A 21,250-nucleotide genomic window follows, 5' to 3' on the forward strand; every position below is an offset into this window, starting at 1 on the left:
AAATTAGGTTTCTCTATCTCCTATATAGTTCTTCTTAGTTCTGTTAAACAGTTGGAGGGAAAAGATCCTGCTCCCATCATTTTGCCTGTCTGTTACTTTAAATTTCAGTTAGCCGTGAAAACTGACTAGCTCTGTTTTGAGAAGATTCTTGATGAAAACATTTTGCAAAATGAATCTTGAACAAGTAGACACATCTCTAGGAAGAAGATCGGGAATATGAAAACAAAGGGGTAGTTTATCGAATGTCAAATCTAATGCACTATAGCTAAGCCCAACAGAATTAGAAGCGGGAACCTACAACCTTAAAACACAAGGGACAAAAAGGTGAAAGGCACTGGTGAAAGTTTGACAGGGCCCCAAATCCACCTAGGAGTTGCAGAGAAAAGGCCTCCTTAGTCTTTTCATTCATTTTGTCGCCATGGCAATCCTGTAGGGCGGAAAGAATATTGGTGACAACTCAGGTACGAACAGACTGAACAGGCCACTGTCTCAAAGATTTCTTCCTGACTGCAGCAGGTTTCAGTCCTAGAGGGATCTGCTCTGTACAGAAAACGGGCAGAAGACCAGCCCTTTCTTTCTATGGCCCTCACAGCAATGTCAAGAATTAGAAGATTTTAAAACTGGATACCACCTGGTGTTAGCAAAGGTGCAGGGAAGTGAGAACCATCAAGTACCACAGGGGCTGCAAGAGTATGGATTTGTTCAATCTTTCTGAAGAACAATTTAACAATATGTATCAAAGACGAAAAATTTCAGTTGTAGGAATTTATATTAAGGAAATCATTGGGGATGCGGGCAAATCTTTAGCTACTATCAAGATACTACTATAGTGCTGTACATAACAGCAAACTGGGTCTCTTACTTTGAAACCCTCATATTCATTAATAGGCCAAATAAATCATGGCTTACCCAAAGGACAGAATACTATATAGTAATCAAAAATGAGTCATTGAGGGGCACCTGGGTGGCTCAGTTGGTTAAGCCTCTGACTTTGGTTCAGGTCATGATCTCATAGTTCGTGGGTTCAAACCCCATGTCAGGCTCTGTGCTGACAGTTCAGAGCCTGGAGTCTGCTTCAGATTCTGTGCCTCCCTCTCTTTCTGCCCCTCCCCCATCACACTCTGTCTCTGTCTCTCTCAAAAACAAATAAACATTAAAAAAAAAAAAAAAAGAATCACTGAGGAAAACTGAATGACATCGAAAGAAAAAAACATTACAGTGGGGTATTATGTATTTTTAAAATTTTTTAAATATTTTTATTTATTTTTAAGACAGAGAGAGACAGAGCATGAATGGGGATGCGGCAGAGAGGGAGACACAGAATCCGAAGCAGGCTCCAGGCTCTGAGCTGTCAGCACAGAGCCCAACCGGGGCTCGAACTCACGAACCGTGAGATCATGACCTGAGTTGAAGTCAGACGCCCAACCGACTGAGCCACCTGGGCGCCCCATGGAGTATTACGTAATTTTTAAAGATAAGGAGTACACCTATCTTTGTGCATACACAGGAAAATGGAAGAATATGCATGAAGAGTTAATAGTAATTATTCCTGGGTAACCCATAGAATTTAACCTTTTAAATAATTAATGTAAGCATATGGCATAAAATTCAAGGCACGAAAGGACATTCAGAGAATAGGCCTTCCTCCTCCTTCTCCCAGTCTGTTTCCCCACTCCAAGGGCAACTACTATTAGCTGTTCAGTGAAGATGGTGGTGTTAATCTTTATTTATTTATTTATTTATTTATTTATTTACTTATTTACTTATTTATTTTTTTTATGATGGGTGTTAATCTTTAAATACTGTGATAGAGAGTACTTTTTCGAGGAGACTGTTCTGCCTGTAGTACTGAAACATTCATGTTGCCAAATGTTATAGATAGGACAACGCTCCTATCCCCTTCATAAGTAACCACAATATTGGTCTTGGCCACGAGATACAGGAAGTAAAATTGTGTTACTTTCTTTTTCAAAGAAAAAAGAGGACTTACAGGCACCAAAGAACAACTAGCAGATTTAAAAAGAAAGAACAAAAAGAAATCTCCACAAAACAACTAAAGGCTAGATCATCTCTAACAGAACGAGAACTCTGTGGGTTCCAATTTGGAAACAAGAACAAACAAACCCCTCTCTTTAATACAGTAGTGTCTTCATAGATATTTTTGCTATAGGGAAAATTGCTTTTTTTAAAAAATATTTTTTTTTTAATTTTTTTTTTTTTTAACGTTTATTTATTCTTGAGACAGAGAGAGACAGAGCATGAACGGGGGAGGGGCAGAGAGAGAGGGAGACACAGAATCGGAAGCAGGCTCCAGGCTCTGAGCCATCAGCCCAGAGCCTGACGCAGGGCTCGAACTCACAGACCGTGAGATCGTGACCCAGGCTGAAGTCGGACGCTCAACTGACTGAGCCACCCAGGCGCCCCTAAAAAATATTTTTAAAAAATATTTATTTTCGCCTGTTTCGGATTCTGTGTCTCCCTCTCTCTCTGCCCCTCCCCCGTTCATGCTCTGTCTCTCTCTGTCCCCAAAATAAATAAACGTTGAAAAAAAAAAAATAAAAATAAATAAAAAAAAAAAAGGGGGCGCCTGGGTGGCGCAGTCGGTTAAGCGTCCGACTTCAGCCAGGTCACGATCTCGCGGTCCGTGAGTTCGAGCCCCGCGTCAGGCTCTGGGCTGATGGCTCAGAGCCTGGAGCCTGTTTCGGATTCTGTGTCTCCCTCTCTCTCTGCCCCTCCCCCGTTCATGCTCTGTCTCTCTCTGTCCCCAAAATAAATAAACGTTGAAAAAAAAAAAATTAAAAAAAAAAAATATTTATTTTCAACAGAGAGAGAGAGAGAGAGTGAGTAGGGGAGAGGTAGAGAGAGAGGGAGACACAGAATCTGAAGCAGGCTCCAGGCTCTGAGCTGTCAGCACACAGCCTGACATGGGGCTCAAACTCACGAACTGTGAGATCATAACCTGAACCAGGCTCTGAGCTGTCAGCACACAGCCTGACATGGGGCTCAAACTCACGAACTGTGAGATCATAACCTGAACCAAGGTCAGTCACTTAACCGACTGAGCCACCCAGGCGCCCCTAGGGAAAATTGCTTTTGAAGGTTTAGCTTATTCATTAAATTCAGGATGTAGTATTCACAGTCAACCAGATGGGGTGTGTGTGTGTGTGTGTGTGTGTGTGTGTGTGTGTGTGTGTGAAATAAAAGGCAGCCTGAGTTCTGTTCAGGTGCTTACCACCTACTCTGAGGAGACAAGGTACCACATACAACTGTTATACCATTAATTCTAAAGCATGATAAAGCAAACGTCAGAACGTGGGGTGCCTGGGTGCATGCTACTGAACACAGAGGACACAACACACACACATCCACATAGGCTTTTTACCTGAGTGGTTAAAATATCACTCTGAGAGGACACCCCTGAACAGTCTTCAGAGAGGCTTGTTTCACTCTCGTACCCAGATGCCGCTTCACCTTAAATGATGATAAAAATAGCTTCAGATGTGAAAACAGCACATACTGCAACTCGTATCCTTCTCTTCCCATTGGTGGGACAAATTTCACTTTCATGTCATTCAAAATGATTACATTCCTTGTTTTGGGACACCTGGATTTCCTGTTGGAAATCATAACAATGAAAACTAGAAACAAGTCCCCCAACAACTATATCTCATTCAAACAGAGAAGATGTTCTAGCTGGGTAAAGGACTTTTAAGGAAAGGCACCTAAGGAGGAACATGTATAAAGTTTAAGAAGCAGTTACTTTAGTTGCACTTGTAAACTTGTAAAATGTACTCTCCCAAAAGGCATCAACATTTAGCTCATTTCTATACTACAGATGGTGGCAAACACAAAAACCTGGTTCCAATACCTAAGTTTGAATCCACACTCTGCTCTTCTTCGTGATTATCCTCTTCCAGGCCAGGTTCCCTTTCATCATCATATGAAACCAATTCCTCATCACTCAGAACGTCCACATTTTCGGACTGATGCCTCACTTGTTTGGAAGGAGGATCAAACATCAAGAAAGGATCCTGGGTATTTGTATTAACAGCCGAGTCTTCCGATGCACTGCACTGTGAAGAAAATAAGCTACCGGAACACCTCGCTTCCTCACTATGGTGATGTTCCTGGGACTCCTTTGCTGATGTTACCTGGTTACTGCAGTCATGTAAGCTATCCTTCAATGATTCTAGGTTCGCCTCTGTTTTCTTAGACAGACCCTCCGTGGCAATGGCATTATGGCTGGTAGACTGAGAAGGTATACTGGTTACTTTACCAAATAGTAAGTGTTGGAAGCAGGGAAGCTCTTCCTCCTCACTAGACACGTTCTCTTCTGAGGACTCTAACTTCCTGGTCTCTGTTTGGTGACCCTGAGCCAGATGTGTATGGTCTAAAGGGCTAGGGCTCCTTCTGAATTCTCCTTTCTGGACACTCTTGCGAAAAACAGCAGATCTTTCCTTAGCACTTTCAGCAAAGCTGATTTTTCCCTTTATTTCATCACCATTTAATAGGTCATTGGGTGTCTCAGAACAAACCTGAGAAGCACGGCTACTTTCCATAGGTTGTTCTACATTATCGGAAATTAGACATGGAGAAAAATCTGCATTAACAGACTGAACTACTCCTTCATTTTCTCCTTGCCTTTTCATTTCTGGACATTTACAATTACTTATAGGAAGACTTTGCTCATAGACTTCAGGTTGCATAAGACCTAACCTGAGCATAGCACTTAACTTAGGTCCTCGGTTTCTACCCAGTTCTGTTTGAATGTTTTCACCACTGGAACCTACTTCATTAATGCTAGAGCCTACTTCATTAGCACTGGAACCTACTTCATTAACACTGCTTGAGCTAACTTCTTTAAAAGTGTTTTCTCTAATGTTATTTTGGCTAATTGTGCTCACTGTACTTTGAATGACGCTCTCATTTCCCACTGCTCTTTCAGGTGACATTGAACGCTGCTCAAACTTTTCCTCTGACAGGTTTTTCTTACATACAGCATTAACAGATGATCTGATGGGAGAAAGTGGTGGTATATGATAAGGGTTTTTTGAAATGTCATGGTTATTTGCAATAAAGAGTTCAGTTTCATTGCCTCTCAACTGAGATGACTGACAGAGCCCAGGGACTCCTTTTATGCTACATTTGGCATAATCACCTGGCTTCTCCACTTTCTGACTGACTGCAGAAAAGCCTGCAGTTGCACGGACTGCCTGCACGTGCTTGATTTCGGACTGTTTCTTTCCCTGATTTTCTTCTTTTTGTTCATATTCAAGAGCGACTTTTGGACTTTGTTTCCTTAAGGACGTGGAACGGGCCCAGACTGTAGCACATTCCTTTTCTGGATTTCCTGGATTTGAAAACAGAGCAAATGACTGACGTTTTGAAACCTTGAACATATTGTATAAACACTGCGTATCAAGTTCATTCTCTTCCATTTCTATACTTGTCTCCTGAGTATGGTTATCTTCACGTCTCAGAGGATCTGTAAAACCCTCTGTGCCATTTCTAGTATCTTTGGAACAACCATGGATAGCTTCCTTGGGGTTTTCAATTGCTGCACACAGACTCACATGTTGATTTGGTGCTGTTTTTGCCTTCCCTAGGGTGTCAGCTTCCAGTAATGAGATACTATCCTGAGTGCCATAATCGGCATCAGGTACCAATGAAATACTGGTACTCTCTACAGATCTTTCAGTTTGCAAACTTCTTCCTCCACTCGATACCAGCTCTTTGGGATCTCTGGTCCTATTAGACACATGAATCGTTCCTCGGCTCTCTTCTAGTTCTTCTCTTTGAATGCCAGGGTTGACAAACTCTTTAAGTGTATTAGAACTTGAACAGTTAGTAAAAACCCCAGGTATGTTTGTTAAATTTAGCTCCGGAAAAGTGTTACTGGCAAGTCTTTTATTTATTTGTTTACTTGGCTTGTTACGCTTCTTGGCTCCAGGTGCAGGTTCTTTATTTTCCACGAGTTGAAGTGTTTTGCTGTGTCTGACTAGCATTTGTTCCGAACTTTTTCTTTTCACCATCTCTTCACTGCTAGAACAACTATCAATCTGTAGTTCGGTATGATCAGGTGGGCTTGGATTTCTATTGACTACTAATTCCAGCGCACGCATGTGCCTGGTAGAGGACTTCCTCCTCAACCTGTTCTCCTTAGGTGCCCTTGAACTGTGGCTATTTAATTCTGATTCCATATTACTTATATTGCTGCTTATTGGTTCAGCTTTGGTTCTAAAAGCAGATTCTTTTTCCAATGATTCTGTTGGCTTAGCATTTTTCTCTTTCTGAACATAATCACCTTTTGTCCCATTCTCAGGACCATTATTTGTTATATTCATCACATGACCGTTTTGCCCTATTCGATCAGTTCCCTCAATTAGCTTTTCAGGAGTCTTTTGAACAATGGCCAAATCTACTTTCTTGATAAAATCCTCAGGATGAAGGCCTGCAGTAGATCTCCTTTTACACTTTGTTTTATTTGTGAGGGGATGGGCTTGCGTTATCTGAGGTTCTATAGCACATGCTCCTATAATGAGATCTTCACTTGTGTGGCTCAAGTTAGGAAGGCTTGCCTTCCTCCGATAGGTTTTCCCAAATATTTTATCTTCAATATTACTCTCTACTGGTTTGGTGTGGACTCTTTCACTTTCACATATCAAAGCATCATGAGGATCACTGGCCATTAAGTCTATTTTCTCAGAAGAACCAGAATATCCATCCACTACATTTGGAACTTCTACTGCACCAGCTACTCCAGGATTCGATTCAGATCCCCCATTATGTGAGTCATCAGAAGTTAACATTTCATCACTTCTGGAAAACCACTCATTAACTTTCTGTATGCTACTATTCAGTGTTATCCAAGGTACATCTTGGGAATCTCTAGGACTGTCAGAGCATGGAGATTTCTGCTTACTCAGTTTTCTCCTACACAGGGGATCAGCATTCAGAACTACCTTTTTCTCTGTGCTGGGAGTCTGCCTATCATTACATGTTTCCTTACTTTCAGCCCATCTGCTCTGTTGGCTCCTTGCTACGCCAGGCTGTTTGCTTTCATTACAGAATTCAGCCTTTTCTACATTCATTCTGTCTTTAGTGAGTAATAAACTGCTGTTCTCATGCTGTAATGAGCTGGCATGAGTATTTGTGGCACATGGCTCCACATGCAAGTTTGAAACAGAAATACCCTGATACTTTTCTGGATGCTTTTCAGTTGCATGCTTCTCAGTGGCGGTCAAATCTTTATTACTGGGTTGACGATGTTCAATATTTGTTAGGTCCTCAGAAAATTCACAAGAGGCTGAAAGTACACAAAAACAAGGTGCTTAAAAACTGAATTATCATGAAAAAATAATGTCCTTCATACAACTTGCAGGGTAGAAATAAAGCAACTGGCTATTTTTAGAGAAACTAACCTCATAAACCACCAAATATACTGAAGATGTAGCTCATGCCCTTTCCCAGAATTTCTATTTATCTAGATTCTCCTTATTTCCACTCAAGATACTTAAAATTTTAATTTCAGAATTCCCCTTATTCATAAAACATACCTCCTATTTCTGTAACCTCTGACAATGAACTTAAAGCAGACTGGGCATCAGACATACAGTGCTCTATCTTCAGATTCATACTCTATTTAAATACCAGTATACAAAAGATGAAATATAAACATATCAATTAAAAGTAAAAGGCAACAATCAGTTACACAGGCTACTATTATAATCACATCAGTCTAGTGCCATTGAAATAGATCAGGCTGTACCATGACATTTGAAAAAGAAAGATATTCTAACTCTGCCAAGAGATGTTGTGAATTATAAATGTGCCAAATGGTCTTCAGAATAATCTAATTACAGTACTGAATCCACCCATTCTCTCTTCATTGCCCATTAAGTTGGGAAGACTTGTCATTACCCTTTTTTGCAGGATTCAAACTGGCTTCAGCTCTGGCTCCTTGAGGGGTGATTCCTAACAATTCGTCATCTCCCACACTATAGAGAAGAGATAGAAGCCTTAATGCGAAATGCTAGTTACATGCTCACAGAGTTGTCAAATGAGCAAGATCAAGTATTTTAGCTCCTCTAGGTACTATTGCAATAAGCTGATCAATTTAATTCACTTTCTGAAATTTGCTCTCTCCTTTAGTAACTTCCAGTCATAGTGAAATGGTCAAAGACTAAAGAAGGAAACACATTCACAAAAATCAGAGTAGTGTAGATACATTGCTTTACGGATGTGCAAAAGAGAACCAAAATTTAAATGGTAGCCGAACAACAGCCAAAAGATGGTAGAGAAAAATACCCAATGAAATTTAAAAGTGTATGTTAATGAGGGGCACCTGGGTGGCTCAGTTGGTTAAGTGTCCGACTTTGGCTCAGGTCATGATCTCACGGTTCTCATGTTCAAGCCCTGTGTTGGGCTCTGTGCTGACAGCTCAGAGACTGGAGCCTGCTACAGATTCTGTGTCTCCATCTCTTTCTGCCCCTCCCTTGCTCGTGCTCTGTCTCTCAAAAAAAATGAATAGGGGCGCCTGGGTGGCTCAGTCGGTTAAGCGCCCGACTTCAACTCAGGTCACGATCTCACGGTCCGTGAGTTCGAGCCCTACGTTGGGCTCTGGGCTGATGGCTCAGAGCCTGGAGCCTGCCTCGGATTCTGTGTCTCCCTCTCTCTCTGCCCTTCCCCTGTTCATGCTCTGTCTCTCTCTGTCTCAAAAATAAATAAACGTTAAAAAAAACAAAATTAAAAAAAAAAAAGAATAAATGTTAAAAAAAAATTTTTTTTAAGTGTATCTTATTGAGAACGCAAGAGCAAAGATATTTAAACAAAGAGAGCACTGGGATGGAGTAGACACTCCAATAGAATGCAACACTGCCTCTGTGCTTCTTTTCCAACTAAAAATCATTTCCTCCCAATTGAGAGATTAAGAAAAAGTCATTCGTAAACAAGATCTGATTGGCAATGACAATCACCATAGATCACCAAAGCCACCACAGATCTTAGAGTCAGGCAATAATTCCTAAGGAAAGTAATTTGACAGGTAACCCAATTGGGGTGGCTTGTAGATTACTGTAGAATTGATGTAGACAAAGCTTGAGGGATAGATGGAATTAAGGAAGAGAAAAAGAATTGAAAATTAAGTCCTTTAGTATTTTCATGAGCCAAAATTACCACTGTGTCAATACTACTGTTCAAGGAACTAAGTTAGACATGACCATGGGCTGGAAGCAAGTTTGACTGGAGTTCTGTTATTTTAAACTCTTTTAGACTCGGGGCACCTGGGTGGCTCAGTCGGTTAAGCGTCCGACTTCGGCTCAGGTCATGATCTCACGGTCTGTGAGTTCGAGCCCCGCATCAGGCTCTGTGCTGACAGCTCAGAGCCTGGAGCCCATTTCAGATTCTGTGTCTCCCTCTCTCTCTGCCCCTCCCCTGTTCATGCTCTGTCTCTCTCTGTCTCAAAAATAAATAAACATTAAAAAAAAATTAAACTCTTTTAGACTCTACTAAGATAGGCTTTCTCAGCTATAAAAACAAACAACCATCAAGGTCTATTCCAGTGCTATGATCCTAACCGAAACACCAATCCTTAATACTAATTAAACAAATATAAAAATGCTGGCTTCATAGACAAAGGCGCTCTTCAACTCACCTGAAATAACTTGTCTTATTCACGGTATCTTCAGAAGAATCAGATCCTAAAAAATTCCCCAGATGACCAATCAATAAAAGGATTTTTATTAAAAGGGCTAAACTCAATAAATGTACTTGTTGCAAAACAGATATTCATTCAAGAAATATTACCGCACACTCACTATACACAAAATTTGCAGGCACAATGATACATATGGCAGCCAACACAGAGACGTAGTTACAAACACAGGATCTGACACGAGAATTCCTAAGGTTGAATCACAGCTCTGCCCCTTGCTAGTTTTGTTATCTTGGCAAAATGTCTTCACCTCTGTGTGCCTTTATTTCCTCATGTGTAAAATAAGTATAATAATATTAACAACCTCAGAAGTTTGTCATGCATTTTAAATGAGTTATAGAAATAAAGCCCAACAGTGCCTAGACCACATAAGTGGTCCTAAATATTCACTATCATAGTTATTTTGTTTATTTTTATGACACAACATCTATTGTCTTGGAACTTATGATCCTAAGACGGGAAAAGATTTACAAGTAATTTCAAGAGAATCTGGTAAGTGTGATGGTAAACATACAGTGGTGTTTGGGAGCCCAAAGACGACCGGTCATTCTTTCCAATTATAAAAACGTTCTAAAAGATAAGACAATCAGAGACCTGTTTGAACTGAGCTTGGCTTCTTAAAAGTCTTCCTAGCCTAGTACAATGTATCTTGGATCCCTCTAAATGCTGTGGCCATCCCATTAGGTTATTTCTTATCCCTACTCTCCATCCTTCCAAAGCATATTTACACATCTTTTTATAAAATAAGTCTTCAAGGTGAGAGCTGCATCTTTTACATTATTTAGAACACACCATAAGGCTGGAAAAATAATAATATTTTATTTTCACTTTCCAAAGCTCCCTGCCATTGTACAAATTATGAGGATTTGGTATAACTATAAGACAAATAATCCAGCAACTATTATTCTGAATTTACAAAATCTGTGTCTCTTACCCAATTCAATGTAGACAGACTTATTCTGTGGTTGTATCTGCTGCTTTGTCCTCAGAGATCTCACAATTCCAAAGTTAGAGAGTTGGACACTAAGACTGGTTTCCTGTTAAGCAGTAAAGAATGATCAACTATTTGTTGGCCAGTCCTGTGTTTCTTTTCTTAAAGAGAAACTCCAGACAAAACAGACGATCATAATTAGCTAACATTTGACACCTGGAAAAAAACACTTGGCAAATTGCACATCAAAATGTACGAGTTATGTGTGGTTTGAGTATTTTTTCCTCTCTCTGTTGTTTTAAACTTCTCTAAACTGAATGTTTTATCTATGTGATTTTTTGAAGTAAAGAAAAACAGATTTTGAATCTAATACTTTATATTATAGCATAGAAAGGGAATGAGCTTCATTTAGTACACATCCCCAATCATATCTGATAACAGGGTTATGAATAAAAACCCAGCAATCCTAAGAACATTCAGAATGGGTAAGAATATTTAAAACTCCAACATTATTCTGATGGAGGTTTCCTTCTTTTTGAGTCCTTAAACATCTACTGAAAAATGAATGCTGGTACCATGAGAACTATTACTTTAAGATCTGCATTATTCATTCATATACAAGCAACAACAGAGCAAATCACTGCATTTTCTCTGACAATTGCATCTTTTAAGTTGAAGTAATTTTCAAATGGTAAAAACTGATTTTTTTTCCAGGCAACTTTTCAAAGGAAACAAATTAGGACATACTTCCTCATGCCTGGAGAATTACTGTAAGATGGTTATTTTAAAAACTAGCGAGTAGGGTGCCTGGGTAGTTCAGTCGGTTAAGTGTCTGACTCAGTTTTGGCTCAGGTCATGATCTCCTGATTTGTGAGATTAAGCCCCGCGTAGGCTCTGCGCTGTTAGAGCACAACCTGCTTGGGATTCCCTCTCTCCCTCTCCCTCTGCCCCATTCTCTTTCTCTCTCTCAAAATAAATAAATAAATATTAGAAAAAATAAAAACTAGCAAGCTTAAAACTTAAAGCCATCAGTGACCTTGCGGTTAATTTAGACAAGCATCAAAACGGATAAAGCTGTAAAGCAGGGGAAGGGCCCAGAAGGTCTCTCTTGCCCACACTAGGTATAAAGACCTTCTCTTGGCTCTTCTAACTCTTGACCGACCACTTAATTTACCATCTTACCTTGTTTACTGACTTTTTATGTAAATCCACAAGCATCTAGCACCTTCACTAATTCACAACGCTCAATAAACAGATGTTACTAGAATAAATGAAAATGGCTTTACCAAGCTAGGGTTTTCAGGTTCACTCTGTCGAAGTCTTTTAGCACGGTTTCGATAGCCCATACTTTGGATAATAGAAACCTCCTCCTTCAGATGCTCAGGAGAGTTATTTTCCTTTTTTGAAAAGTTATAGCTGTTTGCAACTGTGAATTAGAAAGGAAAATGTTATTTTTGTAGTTAGAAAAAATATAGTAATTGTATCAAAGAACCAAGAGAAATTCTGTGTATACTGTTTTGTTAAGACAATGCATTAAAGACTACCTCTCATTTTTTTTTAATCAACTCTGGAAATTCTACTCCTAGGAAACACACAGACTGTCAAAGTTATTTCTAATCTTTTTTCCCTACCTCAATACTAACAAATTTACCTATTAATACCATATTTCCCTAAATCTAAGATGTCAACAATGCAAGAAGCACCATTATTTTCTGTACCACTTAGAAAACACATTACATTAAGCACTAACACACCACAGGTGGTAAATTGCTCCCAATTTGGGAGATGTGAAATGTGAAAAATGCACATCTCAGAACCTATAAAATAAGGGGTGAGACCAGTGGGAATAATTTAAAAAATAAATCAACAGATAAAGATTTAAAGTTAACCTAGACCAAAAGATCTTATTGCTTATTCACAGAAAATAATTGTGAAAACTTCCCGAGTTTTAATGGACAACCACTTGAGAACTGGCCCCTAGGGCTATGCAACACTTACACTGCAATCCTGTGTCAAGCTCAAAAGCATGAATGATGTTCAACAGCTCTTCAACAAGTTGACTAAATCTTGTACTTTCCTGTAGGCTTCTGAAATTAAATTGATTGAGAAACATACTCAGCAAAGGATGATCAACTTTTAAAGGACACTAAAATAAGGAACAACATGTAAACAAATAAAGTAAATGTAGCAACAGTAGAAAAATTATATTCAGAGAATACAGCTATTAGTGACATTACAGTATAATCAAACATCACCCACATCAGAAGGTACATAGCAGTATCGGTTGTTCTTTTCTCTCTCTCTCTCTCTCTCTCTCTCTCTCTCTCTCTCTTTTTTTTGGCTATTCAAGCCTATCAAAAGCCTATAGCTATCTAAAATAATAGTACTCTGAATCCATAGTAGATATAAGTCTACTGGATAGAGAACTTCCCATTCTTAACACTTGAACCTCATCCACTCAACCTCCTAATTTGAGCTTTCAAGGATTTCTGTGAAATGATGATGACGTTATTTCAAAAGCACAGATGATAATGTCCGAAGAGAGATTTTGGTTTAGGAAAGTTGTAGGGCAATATAATTCATTTATTTGTTTAAATATCTCTGTGACTACTATGTGCCAAACACTGAAAAAACAGTGTTGACTGAGACAGAAAAAGCCAGTGCCCCAAAAGAACTTACATTCTGACCAGAGGGACCCACAATATGTAAACACACTGTGTGTGCGTAAATAATTAAGTGGAAACAAATGCAAGAAAAATAAAAGCAGGACCAGGAGACAATGAGGGCAAAATGATATAGTCCCACTTTAGATAAGACTACAAGTTCTTGTGCCATTCAGAAGCATTAGAAAGAGGCAATGAATTCCTAATACCTTTATAAGACAGATATACAATAAAACTTTCAAGAAAATGACTTTAGAAATAATTTATTCTGTCAGCTGAATATCCATTTGTACATTTTTCTAGTGATGAATAGTTTGACAGGAACACCAATATATTATTAAGGAATTTCTACTTTTCCCTACTGTAGTTGCATCCAACCTCCCATCACTACCCAAATCAGATACCTTTTGGTTATATCATTCTTACACAAAGGACACTGTGAAGGCCCTTTCCTCTGGTTGAGAAGTTTCAGCATACAAAATCTATAAATTATAAGGAATGAAAAGAACACTTCAAGTTACTTTTTTTTTGTACAGAGAGTACTCAGAAGGCAAACAGCCATGAAAAGATAATCTCACCACTGCCCTTAAGAGCCATTTTCAAGGTAATGGCAGGTGAATTACAACCAATGGCTTTCTTTAATTGTTTTTAGATGCTGCATAAGCAGAAAACCAAACTACATAAGCAACGATCTATGAAAACTGAACTTACATGCAGATGGCTTGCTGTTATGATCAAATAAAACATATTAAAAAGTTAATATGGCATATTTAGTGATATATTCATAATTATATCATGCTGCATAATTAGATATAAGTGGTAAATAGTTTAAAACAATTATAATTAGTTTAAAAACTCAGCACATCGCTACAAGACAGTGTGATGTTGGCATAAGGACAGACATGTATATCGATGAAACAGAATTGAGAGTACAGAAAAACCCATGTAGCTAAGGTCAATTGATTTTCAACAATGATTTTCACCAAGACAATTAAATCGAAAAAAAAAAAAAACAGTCAACAAATACCAACAAATAGTGCTAGGACAACTAAATATTCACATGCAAAAAGAAGAAGCTAAACTCCTAATATATAATACAAAAAAATTAATTCAAATGGATCACATAATTAAATGTGAGAACTAAAACTATAAATCTTTATGACCTTGGGTTAAGCAATGATTTCTTTATTTTTTTGAGAGAGAGAAAGAGCACGAGAGCGAGTTTGTGCATGTGAGCAGGGGAGGGGCTGAGGGGGAGAGAGGAGGAGACAGAGAGAGAGCGAGAGAGAGAAAGAGAGAGAGAGAGAGAGAGAGAGAGAGAGAGAATCTTAAGCAGGCTCCACACTGGGTGTGAAGCCTGACACAGGACTCGATCTCACAACCATGAGATCTAAGCCACCCAGGCGACTGAGCCACCCGCACGTCCCAGCAATGATTTCTTAAATACACAAATAAACAAAGAAAATGTCCAGATACACTGGACTGTATGAAACTTAAAAACTTTTGTGCTACAAATACCATGAAGAAAGTGAAAGGCCAATTCACAAAATGGGAGAAAATATTTGCAAATCTTTTATCTGTTAGGAGACTTGTATTCAGGATATACGAAGAACTCTTACAACTCAATAATAAACACAGAAATAACCCAACTGAAAAATTGGCAAAGGATTTGAATAGACATTATCTCCAAAGGAGATATACAAATGGTCAATAAGCACATGAAAAGATGTTCAATATTATTAGCCATTAGGAGAATGCAAATCAAAGCCACAATGAGATGCTACTTGACGTCCACTAGGATGACTATACTCAAAAATAAGTACTGCAGAAGATGTGGAGAAACTCAAATCCTCATTCATTGCTGGTGGGAATAGAAAACAAGGCAGCCACTTTGGAAAAGTTTGGCAATTCCTTAAAATATTAAAGAGTTACCATAGGACTCTGCAACTCTACTCGTAGGTTTCTTCCCTGGGGAAATGAAAACATAAGTCCACACAAAACCTGTACACAAATGTTCAGAGCAGCATTATTCATAATAGCCAAGAAGCAGAAACAATCCAAATGTCCATAACTGATGAATAAATAGATAAAACGTGGTATATCCACCCAATGGAATATTATTCAGCCATAAAAAAGAACAAAGTACTAGGGTGCCTGCTTGGGTAAGCATGTGACTCTTAATCTCAGGGTTTTGAGTTTGAGCCCCACATTGGGTATAGAGATTACTTAAAGATAAAATCTTTATAATTTTTTAAAAATATTTATTTCAAAGAGTGAGAGCAAGCAAGAGCAGGAGAGAGACAGACAGAGAGGGGGACAAAGAATCCAAAGCAGGGTCTGGGCTGACAGCAGAGAACCCGATATGGGGCTGGAACTCACAAACCATGAGATTATGACCTGAGCCGAAGTCAGATGCTTAATCGACTGAGCCACCCAGGTGACCCTAAAATCTTTATTTTTTTACTTTTTAAAAAAAAAGTAGCTGCCATGCTCAATGTGGGGCTTGAACTCATGATCCTGAGATCAAGTCACATGCTCTACTGACTGAGCCAGCCAGGCATCCTGAAAATTAAATCTTTTTTTTTATTTTTATTTTTTAAATTTATATATTTTTGAGAAACAGTGAGACAAAGTGTGAGTGGAGGAGGCACAGAGACAGAAGGAGAAATAGAATCTGAAGCAGGCTCCAGGCTCTGAGCAAGCGGTCAGCACAGAGCCTGATGCAGGGCTCGAACCTACAAACTGTGAGATCATGACCTGAGCTGAAGTTGGACGCTCAACCGACTGAGCCACCCAGGTGCCCTGAAAATTAAATCTTAAAAAAAAAAAAAAAAAGGGAATGCAAACTAGTGCAGTCGCTCTGGAAAACAGTATGGAGGTTCCTCAAAAAACTAAAAATAGAACTACCCTACAACCCAGCAATTGCACTACTAGGTATTTAGCCAAGGGATATAGGAATGCTGTTTCAAAGGGGCACTTGCACCCCAATGTTTACAGCAGCACTATCAACAATAGCCCAAGTATGGAAAGAGCCCAAATGTCCATCAACAGATGAATGGATAGAGAAGATGCGGGATATATATACAATGGAGTATTACTTAGCAATCAAAAAGAATGAAATCTTGCCATTTGCAACTATGTGGATGGAATTAGAGGGTATTATGCTAAGCGAAATTAGTGGGAGAAAGACAAATATCATTTGACTTCACTCATATGAGGACTTTAAGATACAAACCACATGAACATAAAGGACGGGAAGCAAAAATAATATAAAAACAGGGAGGGGGACAAAATATAAGAGACTCTTAAATATAGAGAACAAACAAAGGGTTTCTGGAGGGGTTGTGGGAGGGGGAATGGGCTAAACGGGTAAGGGGCATTAAGGAATCTACTCCTGAAATCATTGTTGCATTATACGCTAACAAACTTGAATTAAAAAACAAAAAAGAACAAAAGTACTGATACAGGCTACAATACAGATGAACCTTGAAAACATGTTAATTGAAAAGAAGTCAGACACAAAAGACCAAATATTGTATGATTTCATTTATATGAAATATCCAGAACAGACAAATCTGTAAAAGACCAAAGGTAAATTTGTGGTTTCCTAAGAGGAGGTGGGAGGCAGGAATGGGTTAGCTGCTAATGGGTACAGAATATCTTTCTGGGGTGATTAAAATGTTCTAACTTAGACTGTGGTGATGGTTGCACAACTGTGAATATACTAAAAGAACACCCTGAACTGTACACTTAAAATGGGTGAATTTTATAGCATGTAAATTATATTTCAATAAAAATGTTAAAAAAAAAAAAAACTCAAGGCAGGGAGAAAATATGCTCATATTTTATATTCACAGATGTGGTATCTGGCATAACCAAGTGGCTCACTAGCAGTCTAAGGAATGAAGAAGGTGCCAGCCTTCTGGGACAGTTGGGTTGTTAGACCGGCTCTGGAGAACAATTTTGTTGGTTATCTCAGACAATGAATATGGCTAAGAAGACATGAACACATGCACCATATTCTAATAAGTTTGCTTCCTTAAAAACAAAGAAACAACAACAACAAAAAAACAACTCTTGCCATTGACTGGTGGTGTCTGTAAAGATCTAACGTTCCCTTAGGACGAAGACAAAAGACTCAGAGGAAAAAGAGGTAGAAAGGAAATAAAGGAAAAAGAGCAGTAGAGATTGCTGTGGGGATGATAGTTAAAAGTAGGGGTTCACTCATACCACTGATATTTACTAAATGTCCAGTACTGTGTTAGATGCAAGGGATTCAGTGGAAAAGCAAAATAAAATCCTTGCAATCATGAAAAACAGAATATTCCGGCGAGGGAGGTGACTGGGGGAGGGAGCAGACATTGGCAGTGAAAAGAACCACGAAAGAAGAGATTAAGGGAGCTGAAAAAGCAGTAGGAATGGTGAACCAGCAGACACAGACAGCACTGCTTACTGGCCGTGTCCTTGAATGTGCAGTGCCCTCTCTTAATCTACACAACAACCGTGATGTATTATCTCCATTTTACAGTACAGATTTGCCCCAGAACACACAGTAATCAAGTGGTGAAGGTGATACTGGATCAGGACTGAATTGCAGCCAGGTCCACAGTCTTTCTACCAGAGAAAGTGAATGTAGTAGGTATGGTCAAGGACACCAGGGCCTTTCTTCACCTATACAGATGCTTAACGACAACTCTATAGTATAGGGGACAGGGGTGTCAAAAACCTTCCCGTATTGTATATAAATCCCCTTTAAAGAGCCACAGACTAGGCTAGGCTACCACTCCTCGAGAAGATGCAAATCCTACCTATACTCTACCATAATGGCCCTAGGAGGCAACAGTGAATTACACTGGCAAATGGTACAATTAAACAATTCATAGTAGGGATAGGGAGGGAATTTCCTGAACAGAGTACTGCAGAATACAGTAGCTAAGCCATAGTGACCAGCTAAGTTACAGAGTGTTGTAGCCTGTACAATAATTACATAAATAACGCAGGGGAAGTAGTTAAGTAGAAATCAACTAAGATACAGGTTCCGATTTTTCCTTACGCTAGAAAAAGAACAGATTCTTCATGGTTGTTAACTAAAAAGAGAAAATGAGCTTGTATATGACTTGAAAAGACTCAGTTAAGGAAAGAACCAACAGGCCAATAGAACACTGGCATATCTTTGAGGGCTGAGAAGAATTTGTTAAATTCTGTTTTAGAGCTTTGGGGAATCTATGTGATACACCAATCGAATGAGAACACATACAAAAGTTCTGCATGAGGTTCTCAATAAAAATGTCTGAGACAAGTATGGGGCTTTTTTTTTTTTTTTTTAAGATTTTAAGTAATCTTCACACCCAACGGGAGGCTTGAACTCACAACCCTGAGACCAACAGTCATGTGCTCCACTGAATAAGCCAACCAGGCACCCCAAGTTTCTGGCTTCTTGAATTTCTAAAGCCCAATGCTTAAGGAAAGACAATACATTAAAAATTTTTTTCTTTAATGTTTACTCATTTTTGAGAGAGAGAGAGATAGAGTGTGAGCGGGGGACAGGCAGAGAGAGAGGGAGACACAGAATCCGAAGCAGGATCCAGGCTCTGAGCTGTCTGCACATCTTGATGTGGGGCTCGAACTCACAACCTATGAAATCATGACCTGAGCTGAAGTTGGACACTTAATCAACTGAGCCATCCAGGTGCCCCAAGACAATATATTTTTTAAGGAAATGTAGTATGTTTTCTGAAGGGTGGCTTCAGATTTTTAAAGCTGATAAAAGCCAGTAAAATCACAGTGGCACAAACTAATTTGGGGGACTTTCAGAGTATTCATTTCTTTTCCTTTTTTCATTATTTTATTTTATTTTTTATTTTTTAAAATTTACATCCAAATTAGTTAGCATAGTGAAACAATGATTTCAGGAGTAGATTCCTTAATGCCCCTTGCCCATTTAGCCCATTCTCCCTCCCACAACCCCTCCAGTAACCCTCAGTTTGTTCTCCATATTTATGAGTCTCTTCTGTTTTGTCCCCCTCCCTGTTTTTATATTATTTTTGCTTCCCTTCCCTTATGTTCATCTGTTTTGTCTCTTAAAGTCCTCATATGAGTGAAGTCATATGATTTTTGTCTTTCCCTGACTAATTTCACTTAGCATAATAGCCTCCAGTTCCATCCACGTAGTTGCAAATGGCAAGATTTCATTCTTTTTGATACTCCATTGTATATATATCCCACATCTTCTTTATCCATTCATCTGTTGATGGACATTTGGGCTCTTTCCATACTTGGGCTATTGTTGATAGTGCTGCTATAAACATGGGGGTGCATGTGTCCCTTCGAAACAGCACCTGTATCCCGTGGATAAATGCCTAGTAGTGCAATTGCTGGGTTGTAGGGTAGTTCTATTTTTAGTTTTTTGAGGAACCTCCATACTGTTTTCCAGAGTTGCTGCACCAGCTTGCATTCCCATTTCTTTTTTTTTTTTTTTTTAATGTTTATTTTTGAGACAGAGAGACAGAGCACGAGTGGGGGAGAGGCAGAGAGAAAAGGAGACACAGAATGGAAGCAGGCTCCAGGCTCCGAGCTGTCACACAGAGACCAACACGGGGCTCGAACTCATGAACCATGAGATCATGACCTGAGCCGAAGTCCGACACTCAACCAACTGAGCTACCCAGGTGCCCCAAATACTAGGACTTCTAAATTTTGTTTTACAAAAGTATCAATCTACAAAGAAACCAGTTTTATACCACGATAGTTTGATAAGCTTCTCTCTAGGGGCCACAAAACTAAAAATCCTCAAAGCAGAGTAATAAAGCTGTGCTGCCTTGGCACCTGACAGGGAGAAGGGCCTGGGGAATCAGAAGGAAACTCATGGGAGCAGACCAGTGGGGTGGTGTGTGAAAGGGGTGAAGGGCAATAGGAATGGGCTCTGGATCCCAGCTGGGACAGATGAATGGGAAGAATAAGGCAGAATTCAGAGGAAGGAAGGGGCCTGCCAGACTTGAGTTTGCATATCCCTCCAGGGGAACAGGTTTCCTTCAGCTTCAGCCAGCCCTCTTTATCTCAGAAGCACTTCACATTTTTTAGGTTATGGAAACATTCTAAGAATCTGATTAAAATTATGGACTATCTTTCCTAGGAAACTGCACATGTCTATAGCTTTTAATATAATTAAACTTAAAACTGAATATAATTCTAGGAAATTCATGAAAACCATTCATGAATCCCAAGTTAAGAAGTCCTGAATTAAAAAATTCCTGAGGAGACACCTGGCTGGCTCAGTTGGTAGAGCATATGACTTGATCTTAGGGTTTAAGTTTGAGCCCCACGATGGGTAAAGAGATGGAGGAAAGGGGGAAGCAGGGGTTTGCGGGTAGGAGGGAAATACACATCATATAACCATTTCTGCTAGTAAATGGTTATATAGTACCATGGACATGCCTTGCTTTTCTGATCAAAAAGGAAAAAAATACCCAAAAACAAATTAGTTGGCATTTAGGGCAAGTCTCAATCACAGCTTAACAACAGGGAGAGGAGAGAACCCCTCGTTTTACCAAATTGCCTACCAAACGTTTTCCCAAATTCTTTCATCAAAAAACATTTTAGGGGTGCCTGGGTGGCTGTTAGTTAAGCGTCCGACTCTTGATTTAGGCTCAGGTTATGATCTCACAACTGTGAGATCATCCCCTGTGTCGGGCTCCACACTGGGCCTGAAGCCTATTTAAGGTTCTCACTCTCCCTCTCCCTCTGCCCCCTCCCCCCCCAACGCCCACGCTCAAGCTCAAATAAACAAACAAACATTTTCAAAAGGCAAGATACTTAAAAATGTAAATATAATTCCAATCACTGGTATGCATGAATTTCAGCCTAAAAATAAACTGGTATCAGATCCTTTCCTATCTTCACAAGGATTATGAAGCAGGCAAACACAGCACCTTAGAAGGGAGAAAG

At 39.3% G+C, this 21,250-nt stretch overlaps 1 protein-coding gene across 7 annotated transcripts in view; it reads right to left on the reverse strand.

The window, feature by feature from the left end:
• Positions 1 to 21,250, reverse strand: part of BRCA1 (BRCA1 DNA repair associated) — a 62,833-nt gene that overhangs the window by 30,270 nt on the left and 11,313 nt on the right. For 5 of the 7 annotated variants that reach the window (XM_045489010.1, XM_045489009.1, XM_045489011.1 and 2 more), the window contains exons 4-11: positions 13,711 to 13,788; positions 12,642 to 12,730; positions 11,930 to 12,069; positions 10,647 to 10,749; positions 9,653 to 9,698; positions 7,921 to 7,997; positions 3,869 to 7,306; positions 3,383 to 3,471 (exon numbers count right to left, since the gene is read on the reverse strand). In XM_045489010.1, coding sequence (XP_045344966.1) covers positions 3,383 to 3,471; positions 3,869 to 7,306; positions 7,921 to 7,997; positions 9,653 to 9,698; positions 10,647 to 10,749; positions 11,930 to 12,069; positions 12,642 to 12,730; positions 13,711 to 13,788 — 4,060 coding nt within the window. The remainder of the gene's footprint in view (positions 1 to 3,382; positions 3,472 to 3,868; positions 7,307 to 7,920; positions 7,998 to 9,652; positions 9,699 to 10,646; positions 10,750 to 11,929; positions 12,070 to 12,641; positions 12,731 to 13,710; positions 13,789 to 21,250) is intronic. The other 2 variants (XM_045489013.1, XM_045489012.1) reach the window with 1 other exon arrangement.

This window comes from Leopardus geoffroyi, chromosome E1 (genome assembly GCF_018350155.1).
Source record: "Leopardus geoffroyi isolate Oge1 chromosome E1, O.geoffroyi_Oge1_pat1.0, whole genome shotgun sequence".
Lineage (NCBI taxonomy): Eukaryota > Metazoa > Chordata > Mammalia > Carnivora > Felidae > Leopardus > Leopardus geoffroyi.